At 37.6% G+C, this 14,365-nt stretch overlaps 1 protein-coding gene across 1 annotated transcript in view; it reads left to right on the top strand.

Annotated features, from left to right (window-relative positions):
- Positions 1 to 14,365, top strand: part of DCHS2 (dachsous cadherin-related 2) — a 102,309-nt gene that overhangs the window by 74,160 nt on the left and 13,784 nt on the right. Inside the window, exons 11-14 of the mRNA XM_041480135.1 lie at positions 3,763 to 3,897; positions 4,143 to 4,352; positions 5,553 to 6,410; positions 11,171 to 11,278. Coding sequence (XP_041336069.1) covers positions 3,763 to 3,897; positions 4,143 to 4,352; positions 5,553 to 6,410; positions 11,171 to 11,278 — 1,311 coding nt within the window. The remainder of the gene's footprint in view (positions 1 to 3,762; positions 3,898 to 4,142; positions 4,353 to 5,552; positions 6,411 to 11,170; positions 11,279 to 14,365) is intronic.

Here is a 14,365-nt window from a genome sequence, read left to right as displayed (position 1 = left end):
TTTTGGGTCAGACTCTCAATCTTTAATTAGAGCTTGCAGCTATTCTGACTTGCAGTTTGGGGTGGCTTCACCTCTGATGGTTATATTAAATGTAAAAGCTCTTCTTGTATGACACAGTGTATTGTAGGTTTCATGTGAAGAAAGCCAACGTGTTTTGATGTAAAGCAGCAAACAATATTCAACTCAAAGTTGATGTCTGAACATTTTTTCGATCTTAATCAGAGCGTTTTGTATCGTTTTAAAGCAGTTCACTAGCCTGGTTTTGTAAGCCGGCAAATGTGCACTTATCTTTTCTGACCAGAGAGGGGCACTGTCATCCAAGATTTTCAGGCTGGTTGAACTGTGAGGGCTAGTGGAAACTGCTCCGGGTTTTAAAGAGGCCTTTGCATGCTAAATTGTGTTAATGCATTGCTTTTTGAAAATACACAGAATGGATGAATAAGATGTGGGGATGGTTCATCTCCTCAGTGAATCACATGTAAGGACTAAACCTGAGAGACTCTGCTAAGCAACAAAAAATTCCCTCCAGTTCTTCAACTGCCTGCTCTTTTCAACTGTCTAAAATGCATAGCATATGATGTCACAGGTAGTCCATGTGCTGGAGCACTTGTATAAGTCTGCGTGATAAATAATAAAATTTGAAAAGAGAGTTAAATATTACAATACTGCCATCTTTGGCCCAAAGGTAGTCTCAGCTCTGTGAATTACTTCATTTTTACTGTGGGTTCACTTTCTTTATAATTGTGTAAGACTGTGCTATGTTAAAAACAGATAATGGAACTTGTTAGCAAAATAATCTTATGTATTCAGTAAGATTTGTAATTTTAATGTAGAGCACATATTGATTACAAAAGGCTGATGTGTGGGCTCAGCAGAGTTATTATGAAGAAGGACATTTCCCCACAAGTATGTAAAGTATTTAGGAATTAGGAATGTGTAGGTATCCCTGTCTGTTATGATCTCTATAACAGCTGAGCTGTACTGCAGTCTGCCTCTGTATCTCACTCTTCCAAATATATTTCTTTTGTGGATCACAAAAAAGTGATACTTGAAGAAAGGTTTGGAAGATAAAGGAGACAACTGAGAATTTGCTTGAATTCTTCTCCCTCCTTTTCCATCCCTTATATTTTTTTTCACATTTTGTGGGAAATACAGAAGAAAGGAACTTTCCAGAGCAGTTAGTGGGAGGGAGCTGGGGTGGCTTGGCAGGGTGAAGAGGAAGGGCATTCCAAGTGTACTGGGTGGCACAGTGTGTGCCTGCCTGTGCAGACACTTTGGGCTGGAGCACTGTTGTGGCTGATGGTTCCTTCCTGCTGGTTTTTTAAAGTATATTTTCCAGTAACCACAGTCCTTCTGTTGGGTCTTTTTCTTATATTTGCATGATTTGGCCCCATGTCGTGGGTGTGTCATACCATTGTTTCAAATTAATATTGAAGTGATGTTCATAATGTAAGAAAATTCGATTTATATAGGAGTCATATAAATATAATGATACAATGCTACTCACTTTTCTTATGTTTTTGGAACATAGTTTTGGAATAAAATTTCTCCTGTCCTGGTGTCCTTTTTTTTTTTTTTATTAAATTGCAGTTTTGCAGTTCACTTCCCATTAATATTTGCATACTCTCAGTGGAGGACTTTGTCCCATCGCACTTTTTTGTTCACTTTGTATGTTCCCTGAGTGACCACTGGGAGGAACCAGTCATTATCAACCTTTTGTTTTATTTTCCTTTCTCCTTCATTCTCTGTGACTGGAAGGGGGTCTTTCTGGGGGGAAATCACAAGTAAAACTTCTGACTTTGGAATGGTTTTCTTTCACATGAATATCCTTGAAAACTTTTGTTCAGCTACCTCCCTCCTGGACATTACAACATCTGCACTTACTGCAACTCTTGTGTTGCCTGACTTTGGGAGCCTTTAGGGAGCCCTCCATGCTCTCACCCCTACTCAGCTGACATCTGACAGCTCAGCATCAGTAAATGCAAGTGTAAAAGACGTTGACATTGGAAAATATGCATGTTGGAAAAATACACATGGCAAAGCAAAGATACCAGCAGCATATTTAAGATAGGTCAGGGTTTTTGCTTGAGGTAGGTCTTTGCAGAAGACTAAACTAGCAAACCAAACTAGCATTTGGCAAGGTCTCCTTTTAAGCTGATGTGTACTTCTGTGGTTCAATAGTTATGTCTGGAGCCTTAGGAAAAAAATCTTAAAGGTTAATAGGAACCATTGACTTTGAGTTATGAGACATCCATTAGACATTATTGTAAAGTCCTATAAAGATGAGACTTGAATCTGGATTTGGGGCAGGGGGAACCTTTTTTATTTCAGTTTGTAATTTCAGCTCCTAAAGTGTGACCAGTGCTACTGAATAATTAACCAGCAGATTGGATTGAGTGCCTATGTGCTAGCTGCTGTGCTGTGGTGTGTGCATGTATAGAGTCAGCATGCTCCACTCCTGGGCAGGGTGTGCAGCTATTTCTAAATGCTCCTTTACACTCCTAGCAGGGGGATATGGGAAAGGAGTCAGTAAATGCTTGGTAAATAAATGTAATTGAGATGTCACATATCTGTGTTCTTTAAGGATTAAAAGTTTTAACTTCAGCATTGTGTGAATCATCAACTTGGATGGCACCCATGTTTTTTCAGCCCTGGTTGTGAATAGTGTCCATTGTGGAATCTGCTGGAGAAGGAACAGGGTTGAAGCAGCTCAGTTGCAGGAGGCAAGAAGCTGATACTATCAGACCTGCAGCTTTGTGTCTTTTTTTTTCATCTGTAGCATATCGGTGATAAAGGATAGATAAATGTAGGCAAAACTGTGAATGGCTTTTAAAATTTAGTTGAATGTTATCTGATATGGGCAGATCAGATAAATATAACCTAAGACTTTGAAGACATTCATGTTTACTGTCCTCACTGATGTGATTTTTCTTCCTTCTTCTGTAAAGCTGAAAGGATTTCTGTAAGTCGTCTTTCCTCCTGCTGTGTATTGTACACATCCCTCCCTTAACTTAGTTTAGGTGTGAATGCATTCATGGCAGTAATTCTCTTAATCAAATTTCTGTAGCACTGTCAACCACTTAACAAAGCTATTCAAAGGCAAATGAAATTGACTGTGTTAAAAACTGTAGACTTTGTTTCTCCTCTCACATGGGTGTTTCTCCATCAACTCCAGTGCAGATTGTCTTGTGCTTGACTGCAGCAGATGAGAACAGGCAGGCAGTGTTTGCATATGACAAGTGTCATGTAATTTTTCAGGTGTACCAACTGTCCCTGCCCTACTCAAAGACTAATTCTGGGTGGGAAAAACACAAAACGGTTGACCGGAATGTAAGAAAATTTTCAAAAAAAATAAGGGCTCAATAGTCAAATTCTTAAGGTATAAAATAGGATAAAACTCATTAAAGGTAATAATATAAGTGTGATGGAGATGACATTTTACTTTCTTTGGGAGGATATTGAAATGAGAAGAAATATGAAAGGAATTATCTCACAACCATAATAGGTAAGAATGTTGAGTCTCATTTCCTGTTCAACTAAGGCAGGCAACTTTGAAAGAATGGTTTCTAAAACTTTTAAAAGATTTAGCCTATTTCCTAGAGAAAGATGGGAAGGCTAATATCCCTGCAACTGGTAGGTCTGATCAGGAACTGTATGGAATAGTCATTCAGAAGAACCTGGAGGGAAAAGAAAGAGACAAATAAGTAGACCTGAATGTGAGGAGAATTGCTGTTTTACTAAGATTTCCATTCTGTTTTAAAGGGCTGAATTCCTTGCTTCAGTATGAAATCTTACCAGGAACTGGTTATGAGAAATTCAAGATGAACTCGGACAGTGGAGAACTCATAACAGCTGCATCACTGGACAGGGAATCCCAGGAGGTTTTCAGCATTAAAGGTAGCAGTGTGAAATATCTATGAACACCTCTAGAGTGGGAAGTGAGAGTGAGTGAGGTGTTGCTGTCAGCATAACTTTTTTCATGCCTTCTGAATTAGATGCAAGTGGTAAGATTTTTCCAGTACAGAAGAGCATATGCTTTTTGCATAGCACAAATAACTCTCCTACTCTGATGTTATTAAAGAACATCTATTGTTGCAACCACAACCACTGAATGAAATTTAGTTTCTTTTTATTGATCTTAGTTTTGGTTCGGGATAGTGGAACTCCGTCGCTGTCAGGCACCGTGACAGTGATCTGCACAGTGCTGGATGAAAATGATCACTCTCCGACATTTCTTCTTCCTCCCTCTGAGATCTTTATTCCAGAGAACCAACAGCTTTCTGTTGTTTACATTATCCGGGCTGTAGATATGGATGCTGGCAATAATGGAGTTCTAAGATACAAAATAACTGGTAAGTTTTATTCCATCATGTTGTTATTATAAATCAGGGAAATATTTAAACAGCAGTATGCAAGTTTTAGGCTAGTCTTGACTTTACCAGGCCTCCTGAGCTCCCATCTTGTCCACATGCTTCTTTTATGTGGAAAAGAAACGAGATCTTTCACCCTTTTGTCAGCACTAATAAGCACTTCCCAGGCATACTTTCATTCTGTGTTCTGGATTTGAAATAGTGCAGAACAGAGAAACAAAAAAACATACCAAATGCTGGAATGAGACATCAATCATTAAGGCATAATCTTTGTCCTTTTTGTTATAGTTGTAGAAGTCTGAATGTAAATAGTCCCTTGAAAATATACCAAAGAATTAATTGAAATTTATTTAACACTATTTATTAAATTTTATTTCATGAGAGCTTCTTTCACCCAGCAATTAGTAATGTCATACTTGGCTTCCATCTTGCCAAAGTGTCCACTATGCCAATGTAAGCTCCACAACTGTTCAAAGCCTCCTGTAGTATCTTTGGACAAGTACAGCTTTGCTGTGCTTACTTTCGCTTGTGGCTCTCAGCAATAGCTCAAATGTAGGCAGAGAGCTACTGTGGTAAAAAACAACAGATTTTTCTTTGAAGAAACAGTTGTGAATTCCTTTGTTTTCTTGGTTTTAATGTTGTGATCTTTATGACATTTAATTTATTTACCTTTGGTCCTTCTGCATGTTATCAAGTATGTAAGCCATTCACTGTTACTAAAAATGCTGACTTTTCAGTTGACTGCTTCATTTTTATTCCCAGTGCTCCCAAATCATGACCTTGAATTCCAAGAGATAGGTTTGTAGAAGAGAACAAGGAGCAAGCAATTACAATTGTCAGCAATGCTTTATAGATCTGTGGATTTTATAACTAAGGTTGGGAAGAGGTCACTTCATGGAGCAGCATAGGTGGGCTGGTTTGGGAAAAAAAGATATGCATCTGGCCAAAAGGCCAGTCTGTAAATTGTTATGACATTCTGCATTTGCTATCATTGCCACTCACTCATTTAAATGAAATACAGGTTTTAATTTGTATAAGAAATAAAATATGTGAAAGGCACATGAGCACACCAGCTGTATGAGCAATTGGACCTTGTTGTTGCAATTAGCATAGAGCATTCACAAGGGGTTCTTTTTGAAAAGTAGTTGTTTGTGATCATTTCATTTTTTATGTGTTTGAAAGGTGGAAATGTTGGAGAATACTTCACACTAAATAACACGTCGGGCAAGCTGCTGGTCACTCGTAGCTTAGACAGAGAAGACATCAGCAATTTCACTCTTGTAATTGAGTGCCATGACCTAGGCAGTCCCTCAAGGACCTCCACTGCACAGCTCTATCTAACAGTCTTGGATGAAAATGACCACAGCCCGTTGTTTGCGAAGACCCAGTATCAAATCTCTGTGACAGAAGACCTGGAGGAAGGCTCAGCCATCCTGGAGCTCTCTGCTTCTGACGAAGATGCTGGCCTGAATGGTGAAGTTATGTACTCCCTTATTGATGATACCTATGGAGCATTTGCCATCGATAGTGTCACGGGATCCATCGTTACTACAAAGGCACTGGACAGGGAGACCAAGTCCCAGTACACTTTTAGGGCTGTGGCAAGTGACTGCAGCACCCATTTTCCAAGGAGCACCACTGTCAGTGTTGTGGTGCACGTTAATGATGTAAATGACAACGATCCCGTTTTTATGCAGAATCCTGTCAGGGTCTTTGTGCCTGCTGAAACTGCTGTGAATGAGACAGTAGCCACTGTGAGAGCAGAGGATGTGGATCTGGGATCAAATGGAGCTGTTGTTTTCAATTTGATGATGGCAGAAACTGTATTTCAGGTCGATGCGAAGACAGGTGACATCATTCTTCGGGAGCCCTTGGCTTCCGAGGACTTCAGTACCCAGCTGGTAGTGACAGCTTCAGATCAAGGCATCACACCTCGAACAGCCACTGCTGTGGTCATTATCTTTACAGAAGAGCAAGAGGAGGTGATCTCATTCAGCCACAGCTTGTACGAAGCAAGTGTGCCTGAGAACAGTGCAGCAGGTGGGCGTGAAATCCCTCTTGTAGTCGCCAATCTCTCCTCCTTTTGGAATGGAAATTGTAATGAATAATATAGGGAAACCTTTTTTTTTTCTGTGCAGCAGCAGGGAAAAGTTAATGTGGATGTAGCCAATACCAATTTGCCCCTTTCGAATGCACCAGCATGAAGAAGATGCAATGGAGGAGGCATTGTCTAATCATCAGTGGGTTTATTAATTTAGCAAAATTACTTTAATGATGGGTGGACAGCATTTACTTGTTGTTTCACTGGGCAGTGCACACAAGCTCAGATGAGTTGAGTGTTGGGAACCAGTTGCAACCTGGCATTTATTCTTTTCACAAAACCCTTCACAAACTGTAGTAGCTTCCATAAATACCTTACTGAAGTTTTGGACTTTGCAGAAGAAGAAGAAAGGGGAGTAGGATGGGGTAGAGAAAGTTGGAGGCTATTGGTACATGGTCACTTGGACATGCTTCTACAGTGTCTCTCTAGGTAGAGACTGCACTATGGAATGCCACCTGTAGACCAACCAGCTTCAGTCACAAGGTGCTTACAGATTTATTTGGGTTTGTTCTGGATATGGATGAGAATTACTGCTCTACTTTTCATCATTCAAAGAACATTAATAGTTATCCCTCCAGCCAATTAGATGTGGTATCTTCTCCTGCATCAGGGATTGGTTCTGTCCTGATGAGGGGCAGAAAGGAATGGCTTTCACATATTTCTGTCCACAAATTTCACTATTTAATTGGCCAGATGTATTTAAAGATCTGACTTGCACTATATTCTCAATTAAAACAGCTCATGAGATTCACCTTGAACAAGTAATTTTTTCTTTTATAATTCAAATTACCCTCAGTAAAACAAAAGCAGTATTCCCTTATATCCTAAGGGTTTTGTGAGACTAGTGGATTCCTAGATCTTGAGTAACAGCCTGTATATTGGATTATGAATCAGTAAATAAGAAATGTGTTAGTAATTTTGGAAAACCAATCAATATTCTTGGATGATTGCAAACAGAAGAGGGACTGAAGGGTGAAGATGGTTGTTGCAGTAATTACTGCTGTGGTTATTCAGCCGTTCCTTCCTCTGTGCTTGTTTGGGACTACAAGCCAAATTTTTGAATTGTTACATTTAATGAAAGAAAATAAAGATCAGAGCTTTATGGCAATAGATAAACTGCTGTGATCCTAGATTTTTTCAAGTGTAGATGTGTTCCTGGGTCAGGCTAAAATGCTAGCCTGAAACTACAGAAATGCCCCAAGGAACTGTGGTATCAGAATGCCATTGTGTTCTCCCATTCAATCTATAGAAATATAATTAAGATTCAATTTAGGTTGTTTTGATTAAAGGAAATTTAGCAAAGCTTCGGGGTAAACAGGCGGGTTTGATCACAAAATGTTAGTTTTTGTTTAATAATACTTCTATTTGCTAAGAAGATCAAATTCTTCTAAGAATATAAGAGATTTTACCAAATGCTAGTACTGTTTGTCTCTGTTTATTCTATTTTCCTTTTTTCATAAGCATAAATAAATATCAAATATTTTACATTTCAGTGGGGAAGAAAGGCATGATTGTAATTAAAACTCTTATAGAAGTTAGCTTATAGGATAGATGTGATCCTGGGACCCCTACAAATGTGAATGGTACCAGTGTGTTCAGTCCAGGGAAGATTTACATTACATACTGATTATTTGTAGAACTGGTATTAATAAATGTGGCTTCTTTTCATAATTTTAGTTCTGCCTTAACTGATGGAGGGGAAAAATGCTATGTTTATTTTAAAAAGAATTAAAAATGTGAATAGTATAAACGACAAAAAACCAAAGCCAAGGGTCCTTAGTTTTAATTTAGTATAAACCCATCAAATGGGCAAGTGCCTCAGGAACTGGTCCTTGGGGTCACATTTTCTGTAAGTGTTTAACCTCCAAGTTTGATGACCTTTAGAAAACCCCACTTTTTCTAAATTTTTTTTGTTTAATATTGAATATTTAATGTCTTTAAATATTATAAACTGTACTACAGCAGGCACTTAGAAGCTAATCAATAAATAATCAGGTGACTGTGCTCTTCAGAGGGTAAGAAATCTTTATTATTTACCCAACTTTTAGTTGAATAGTTGTTTGCCTAACACTTGGAGACAGATTCACCAGTAAAACTTCCTGACTCCTCTATTTTCTTTTTCTGTTAGATATCAGATATGTATCCCCTCATTCTTTAAGTCAAAGAATCACAGAGTGGGTGAGGATGGGTTAGGGTTAGGGACCAAAAAGGTCATCGGGTCCCACCTCCCTGTTCAAGCGGGGTCATCACAGAGCACATGGCACAGGATTGTGTCCAGACGGTTCTTGAATCATTATCTCCATGCTCAGCTTTTCATTTCATGACAATTAAGAGGTCTGAAGAAATAATGGCAAGGATGAGCACAAGTTAGATAGCAGAGGACAGTGAAAAGAGACTGCTATAATAAGGACTGAAGAAAGAAGAAAATGCTACAGTGATACAGCAGCTCTGTGTGGTGCTGGTGTTAGGACATACATATAAAAAAAGCCCCATATATATAAAACATATATGCCCTAACAAAGAATTCAGCAAGTGTTTTGGTGCTGATTTGGCCAGGTAGGCAAATGCTCTTCACTCTGCTGTGTTTTGGTTTTGAGTCTGCAGGCATAGTGGTGGGATCTAGGCTGTATAATACAGTTTGAGATACTTCCATATGCAGTCAGACTGTATGTGATTAAACTGAAAAAAACCTGGATTTACATATTTTACATCACTCTTCATGTCTTTCAATATTTTTTACTAATTCAGAGGTCAATTGCCTAGCATTTCAAGCCAATCTGACTGCTTTTGCTTTGAACCTGATCTCCCTGCTGCCTTGCTCTATCTATTCAGTGCTGATCTCAGCCTCAATGTGTTTTGCAGGGAGAAAGCTCCCTTTCCCTGATTTTACTCTGTTAAGGGCTGCATGATGTGACCTCTGCTTGAGGCAATGTCTGAATTGAGTGTGATTGGAATGGCGAGTTCCAGCAGATGGACGATTTCTATTGCTTTTTATCTGTATAGGGCCTGCTTATGTCACAGCTGACCTCACACTTTGGTCAAGTTTTTTGACAATGAACTGTAAAAATTCACTGTCTGGAGGAATCATTTTCTGTGAAGGGCATTAGAAAAGAGATTTTTACTCTGCTATAAAAGAAGCTTTAAACAATTCTATCTGCATGAAAAATGTGGAGCTTAAAGATTAGGATATGAGGACTCAGAAAAAGAGTTTATTAACCTAACCTCTGAAAAACAAGGATTCAAGTAGAAATGCTGCTGCTTCCTTTATTTCTGGTAGTATTTCTTCTTAAACAAACAAAAAGATGCAGAGAGTGTTAAAAGATAAAGACAAAAACCTTCAGACTGTGGAGTTTTTATCTCTAACTCTGCTCTGAGGATGGTGTGAATGATTGTCCTTGCAGTTTTCTGTAATAAATCAAATTTGCTTGGCAATGAAAATTCTACCTGCGGCCCCTTATTTTAGTTCCTAAAAAACTCTAGGTCAACATTCATATATCTCTCTTTACATATTGAACAGATAGATGTTGATTCCAGAGCTTTTCTAGTAAATATCTTACAAGTACATTGACAAGTACAGAAAATCACATGTCAAATTTGGCATACTTTTTCTTTTGGCAGACAGATTTTGAGAGCAAATAGTAAACCCTTAATTGAAAAATCCTGGTTTCTAAAATATAATATGTAACTGCTGAAAGAAAAAAAGTTATTGGATTGTTGTAAAAACAATGTTTCCTCTCATTTTTTATACTAAAGTCTTTTCCTGTGGCATCCAGGACACTGACTATGACCTTTGTGATAAAATAACTAGTTGCCTCTAATGCTGTTTGAAAGAGCTCAGGTTGCCTCATTCCATCACAGCTGCATGGAAACAATTACAATTTAATTAAATATTTAAAAACATTAAAACCAATGGCCATATATGCTAGACAATTTCGTAAGTCACTTGAAAAGAATAATTATTTGGAGGTTGTGATAAAATTTACTATATTTTTGTTAAATGTGATGGTTCTGAGCAGGATAATTTATTGAGTTCCACATTTTCCCTTTTATTTTATTCCAAAAAGGATTTGTATTTCATGTCTCCTGCATTCTATATTAAATTATTGGTCTTTTCATGGAATTTGGAGTCCATGTGAATTGACACACAGCTATGCACATAGTTTCATCTTTTCTTTCTCTTTGTCAAAAGGTGACTAATTAAAATTCTGAAGGGTGTTTAATTTAAGGTACTGTTCAAAAACCCAAATTGAATCCTGATAAATGGAGAAAAAAAAAACCAAAAAAAAAAAAAAAAAAAACAAAAAAAAAAAAAAATAGATCTTTCTGGTCATTTGTGGGCGACCTGATGCACCAAAACAACAACAACAAAAAAAAAATAGATAAGACTTCAGGTAAGAGAGAAGTCCAGTGATTCCTGTGAGTTTGCAATTAGGAAAGGTTATATCTCATAATTTTATTTAGGCAAGTAAAGTTGTTATAAGATGTGTAATTTACTGAGGAAGGAGGGATAGGCAGTGCTTTGGCTATGAATTTGCATTATAGGAAAAATCATGGGGAATTATTCTTATTGTCTATTAAACTAATGAGTGAGCACCTAACCTAGTATGTAGTTGTGCATCTGCTATTAATATCAATGCTATAAAATTAGAACAAAACCTTCTAGGGTAAACATGATGCAAATGTCTTATTTCTTCCATAGGTACATCACTTCTAACAGTAGAAGCCTATGAACACAAATTTACAGGAGAAGACATAAAATACAGCATCTTCAGTGACCGGGAAATATTCTCCGTACACCCTGTTACAGGTACATTTTATAATTTTTTCAGGTATCTGTGTGTATTTTGTGTATTCCTACCACAAGAACAAGGGCTAGATATCTTAAGAGTACTCCCTAGTAATAATTCTGTTACATTGAGCAGGTCATTAGTACTGTCATAAACTTGATGTAAAAAGAAATTGAGCACCAGTATACCTGTTTAAAATACTCAGTTCTGATTTACTACTGATCACCAGGTGCTGGGAGTTGATAAACTACTGCTTTGTGATTCAAGCTGAGATTCCAGCTTGTTTCTCATCATACAGTTTCCCAAAAACTCAATAAACAAAATCCTTCAAAACAGTTCTAAAGTAGAAGCTTTAGACTCTTGTTGATTTTAATGCTCTTTGTTCCAGGCAAACACCAACACATTTTAAAGTCAAGTCTGTTTATTTTTTTGTGATTGTATTTGTGTTCTGCATCAGTTCTGCTTTCACCTGCTCTTCTGTCAGGAATTTCAGGTGCAGGAGGGTGAGCTGTTCCCCATGTACACTTACATTTTCTCCTCTAAGGCTCGTAAGAGAGCACAGCTACTCTGGTTACCTCTCAGCTCCTAAACGTCTGCAATAAGTTTGCTTTCTGAATAGCTGCAGTCTCTCTTTTTGGGATGGCATATAGACAGTGTAAGCAGTTTTCCTCAGAAACAGTGTAAATATTTGTACCCTTAATAAATAGCTTGTCTGTGTGTATTTTGGAGCATTAGCAAGTTCCTACCACAAGAACAAGGGCTAGATATCTTAAGAGTACTCCCTAGTAATAATTCTGTTACATTGAGCAGGTCATTAGTACTGTCGTAAACTTGATGTAAAAAGAAATTGAGCACCAGTATACCTGTTTAAAATACTCAGTTCTGATTTACTACTGATCACCAGGTGCTGGGAGTTGATAAACTACTGCTTTGTGATTCAAGCTGAGATTCCAGCTTGTTTCTCATCATACAGTTTCCCAAAAACTCAATAAACAAAATCCTTCAAAACAGTTCTAAAGTAGAAGCTTTAGACTCTTGTTGATTTTAATGCTCTTTGTTCCAGGCAAACACCAACACATTTTAAAGTCAAGTCTGTTTATTTTTTTGTGATTGTATTTGTGTTCTGCATCAGTTCTGCTTTCACCTGCTCTTCTGTCAGGAATTTCAGGTGCAGGAGGGTGAGCTGTTCCCCATGTACACTTACATTTTCTCCTCTAAGGCTCGTAAGAGAGCACAGCTACTCTGGTTACCTCTCAGCTCCTAAACGTCTGCAATAAGTTTGCTTTCTGAATAGCTGCAGTCTCTCTTTTTGGGATGGCATATAGACAGTGTAAGCAGTTTTCCTCAGAAACAGTGTAAATATTTGTACCCTTAATAAATAGCTTTAAATCCCTGACTTTCTGAAGACTTTAACCTCTGATTATCCTGATGTCTCCAGACAACAAATGGCATGACACTAGAACAATTTTTTTAGATGAGGGGTGCTTGAAGTGCATACTTTTGATTTTCAAGTCCTTCTTATTTCACTGAAATAAAACTAGAGAGATTAGCCTTAAAGAACATCTTACAGATTTTTTACTAAGGAAATGAATCTTCTCCAATATCACCTTAAAAAAAAAAAGAAAATTCAAATAGTATTTTCTCTTTTTTTCAAGCTAGGCTGAAAAATGGTTACATGATGCTTTGAAGGATCTCATAAGCAATGTCTTCCCAAACAGGAGTGGAATTTCTATGGCAGTGAATGTCACAAGTCTTTTGAGACATTTGATCCATTGTGGTTTCTTCTGTTTCCTTTCTTCTGAAGCCTCTCTTGTGTTTCTTAGAAAAAATTAATTTAAGTTCAACCTTTAAAGACTTTTGAAGAGCAGTGCTTACATTAGCATAATTTTGACACCAGTAATTCTCTACCCCTTGCTTCTACAGCAGAAGTCTTTTGAGCCTTATCAATGCCCTGTAATTCATGTTCTGAACAGCCAAAGGTCTGCTCTACTTGCCTTTTCAAGCACTGATGTTAATTAACCACATTTTGAAGAAGACTTTATACCATTTTAAATTTTTTATTATGCTGTAGAATTGTAGAAAGAGTAGGAGGTGACTCAAAGACATTAATTAGTCTGTCCCTCTGATGCAGGAGGGGAATCAATTGTGCCAAAATATGACAGAAATTTGTACTCTCCTTAAAAACCATCAGGGACAGTGATTCTGCAAACCATCTTACAAGTCTGCAAAAGCCTTGGCAGTTGGAAAGTTTTTATTCATATTTTTCTGAATGTATGCTGACATGTTTTAAACTTATTACTTCTTAATCTAGTAAGAGTAGACATGAGACAAAGCCAGCCCCCCTATTATTTGCGTATTTGAAGATTGTTACCCTGTTTTTTCTTCAAGTGAGCTTCTGAAGAATGAGCAACTCTGGCTCTTTCACATGTTCCTCCTAGGTGGTGTACCTCAAACTTGATTATTTGTTTCAGTCTACTCTAGAGCCTTTCAGTTTGCTCTCAGTCATCTGGAAATTTATGTCTTCTGCCACTGTCTGTTTTCTTTCCTCTGTAAACAGAATGTGATATTTTTAAGTGTTGTGCTGAAAATAAAACACCTTTGAAATCTTTATGTTCAAGACACAGGTTCATAAACAGTAGTTAATGTTTGCTTATCCTAGAAAATAAAAAATAAAAAGCACTAGTTTGGGGAGCCACAGTTGATGCATTCTTATGATAACCCAAGTTTGGGATAACAAAATTCATGACATCATTACTGAAAAGTCCCTGCAAAACTGAATTTGAATTTTAATGAAAGTTAATATACAAATCAAGTATGTTTTATGCTTAGATGTAATGCAGAATTATGAGTATATTCCTAGAACTTTGAAATAATGTCTATGGATTTCCAAGGACATTTCATGTTTAATGTGGAGGTGGCCAGTTGTGCTTGTCATCTCAATAAGTCTCATTCTTTGTTTATTTTTGATGGAATAACAGCTCAGGGGAAGGGGGCTCGCTGCATCAGAAGGAGTGAATGTTTTGCTGTGTGTCAGTCAGGTACAGAAATTGCTACAGCTGTTTCCTGATGTGGATTTTGGTAGAGGGGCAGATGTAGCCACTGTCAGA

This window comes from Pyrgilauda ruficollis, unplaced genomic scaffold (genome assembly GCF_017590135.1).
Source record: "Pyrgilauda ruficollis isolate IOZ18807 unplaced genomic scaffold, ASM1759013v1 scaffold5, whole genome shotgun sequence".
Classification (NCBI taxonomy): domain Eukaryota; kingdom Metazoa; phylum Chordata; class Aves; order Passeriformes; family Passeridae; genus Pyrgilauda; species Pyrgilauda ruficollis.
Note: the sequence above shows the minus strand (reverse complement) of the source record. Positions and strands in the feature narration are given on the sequence as shown.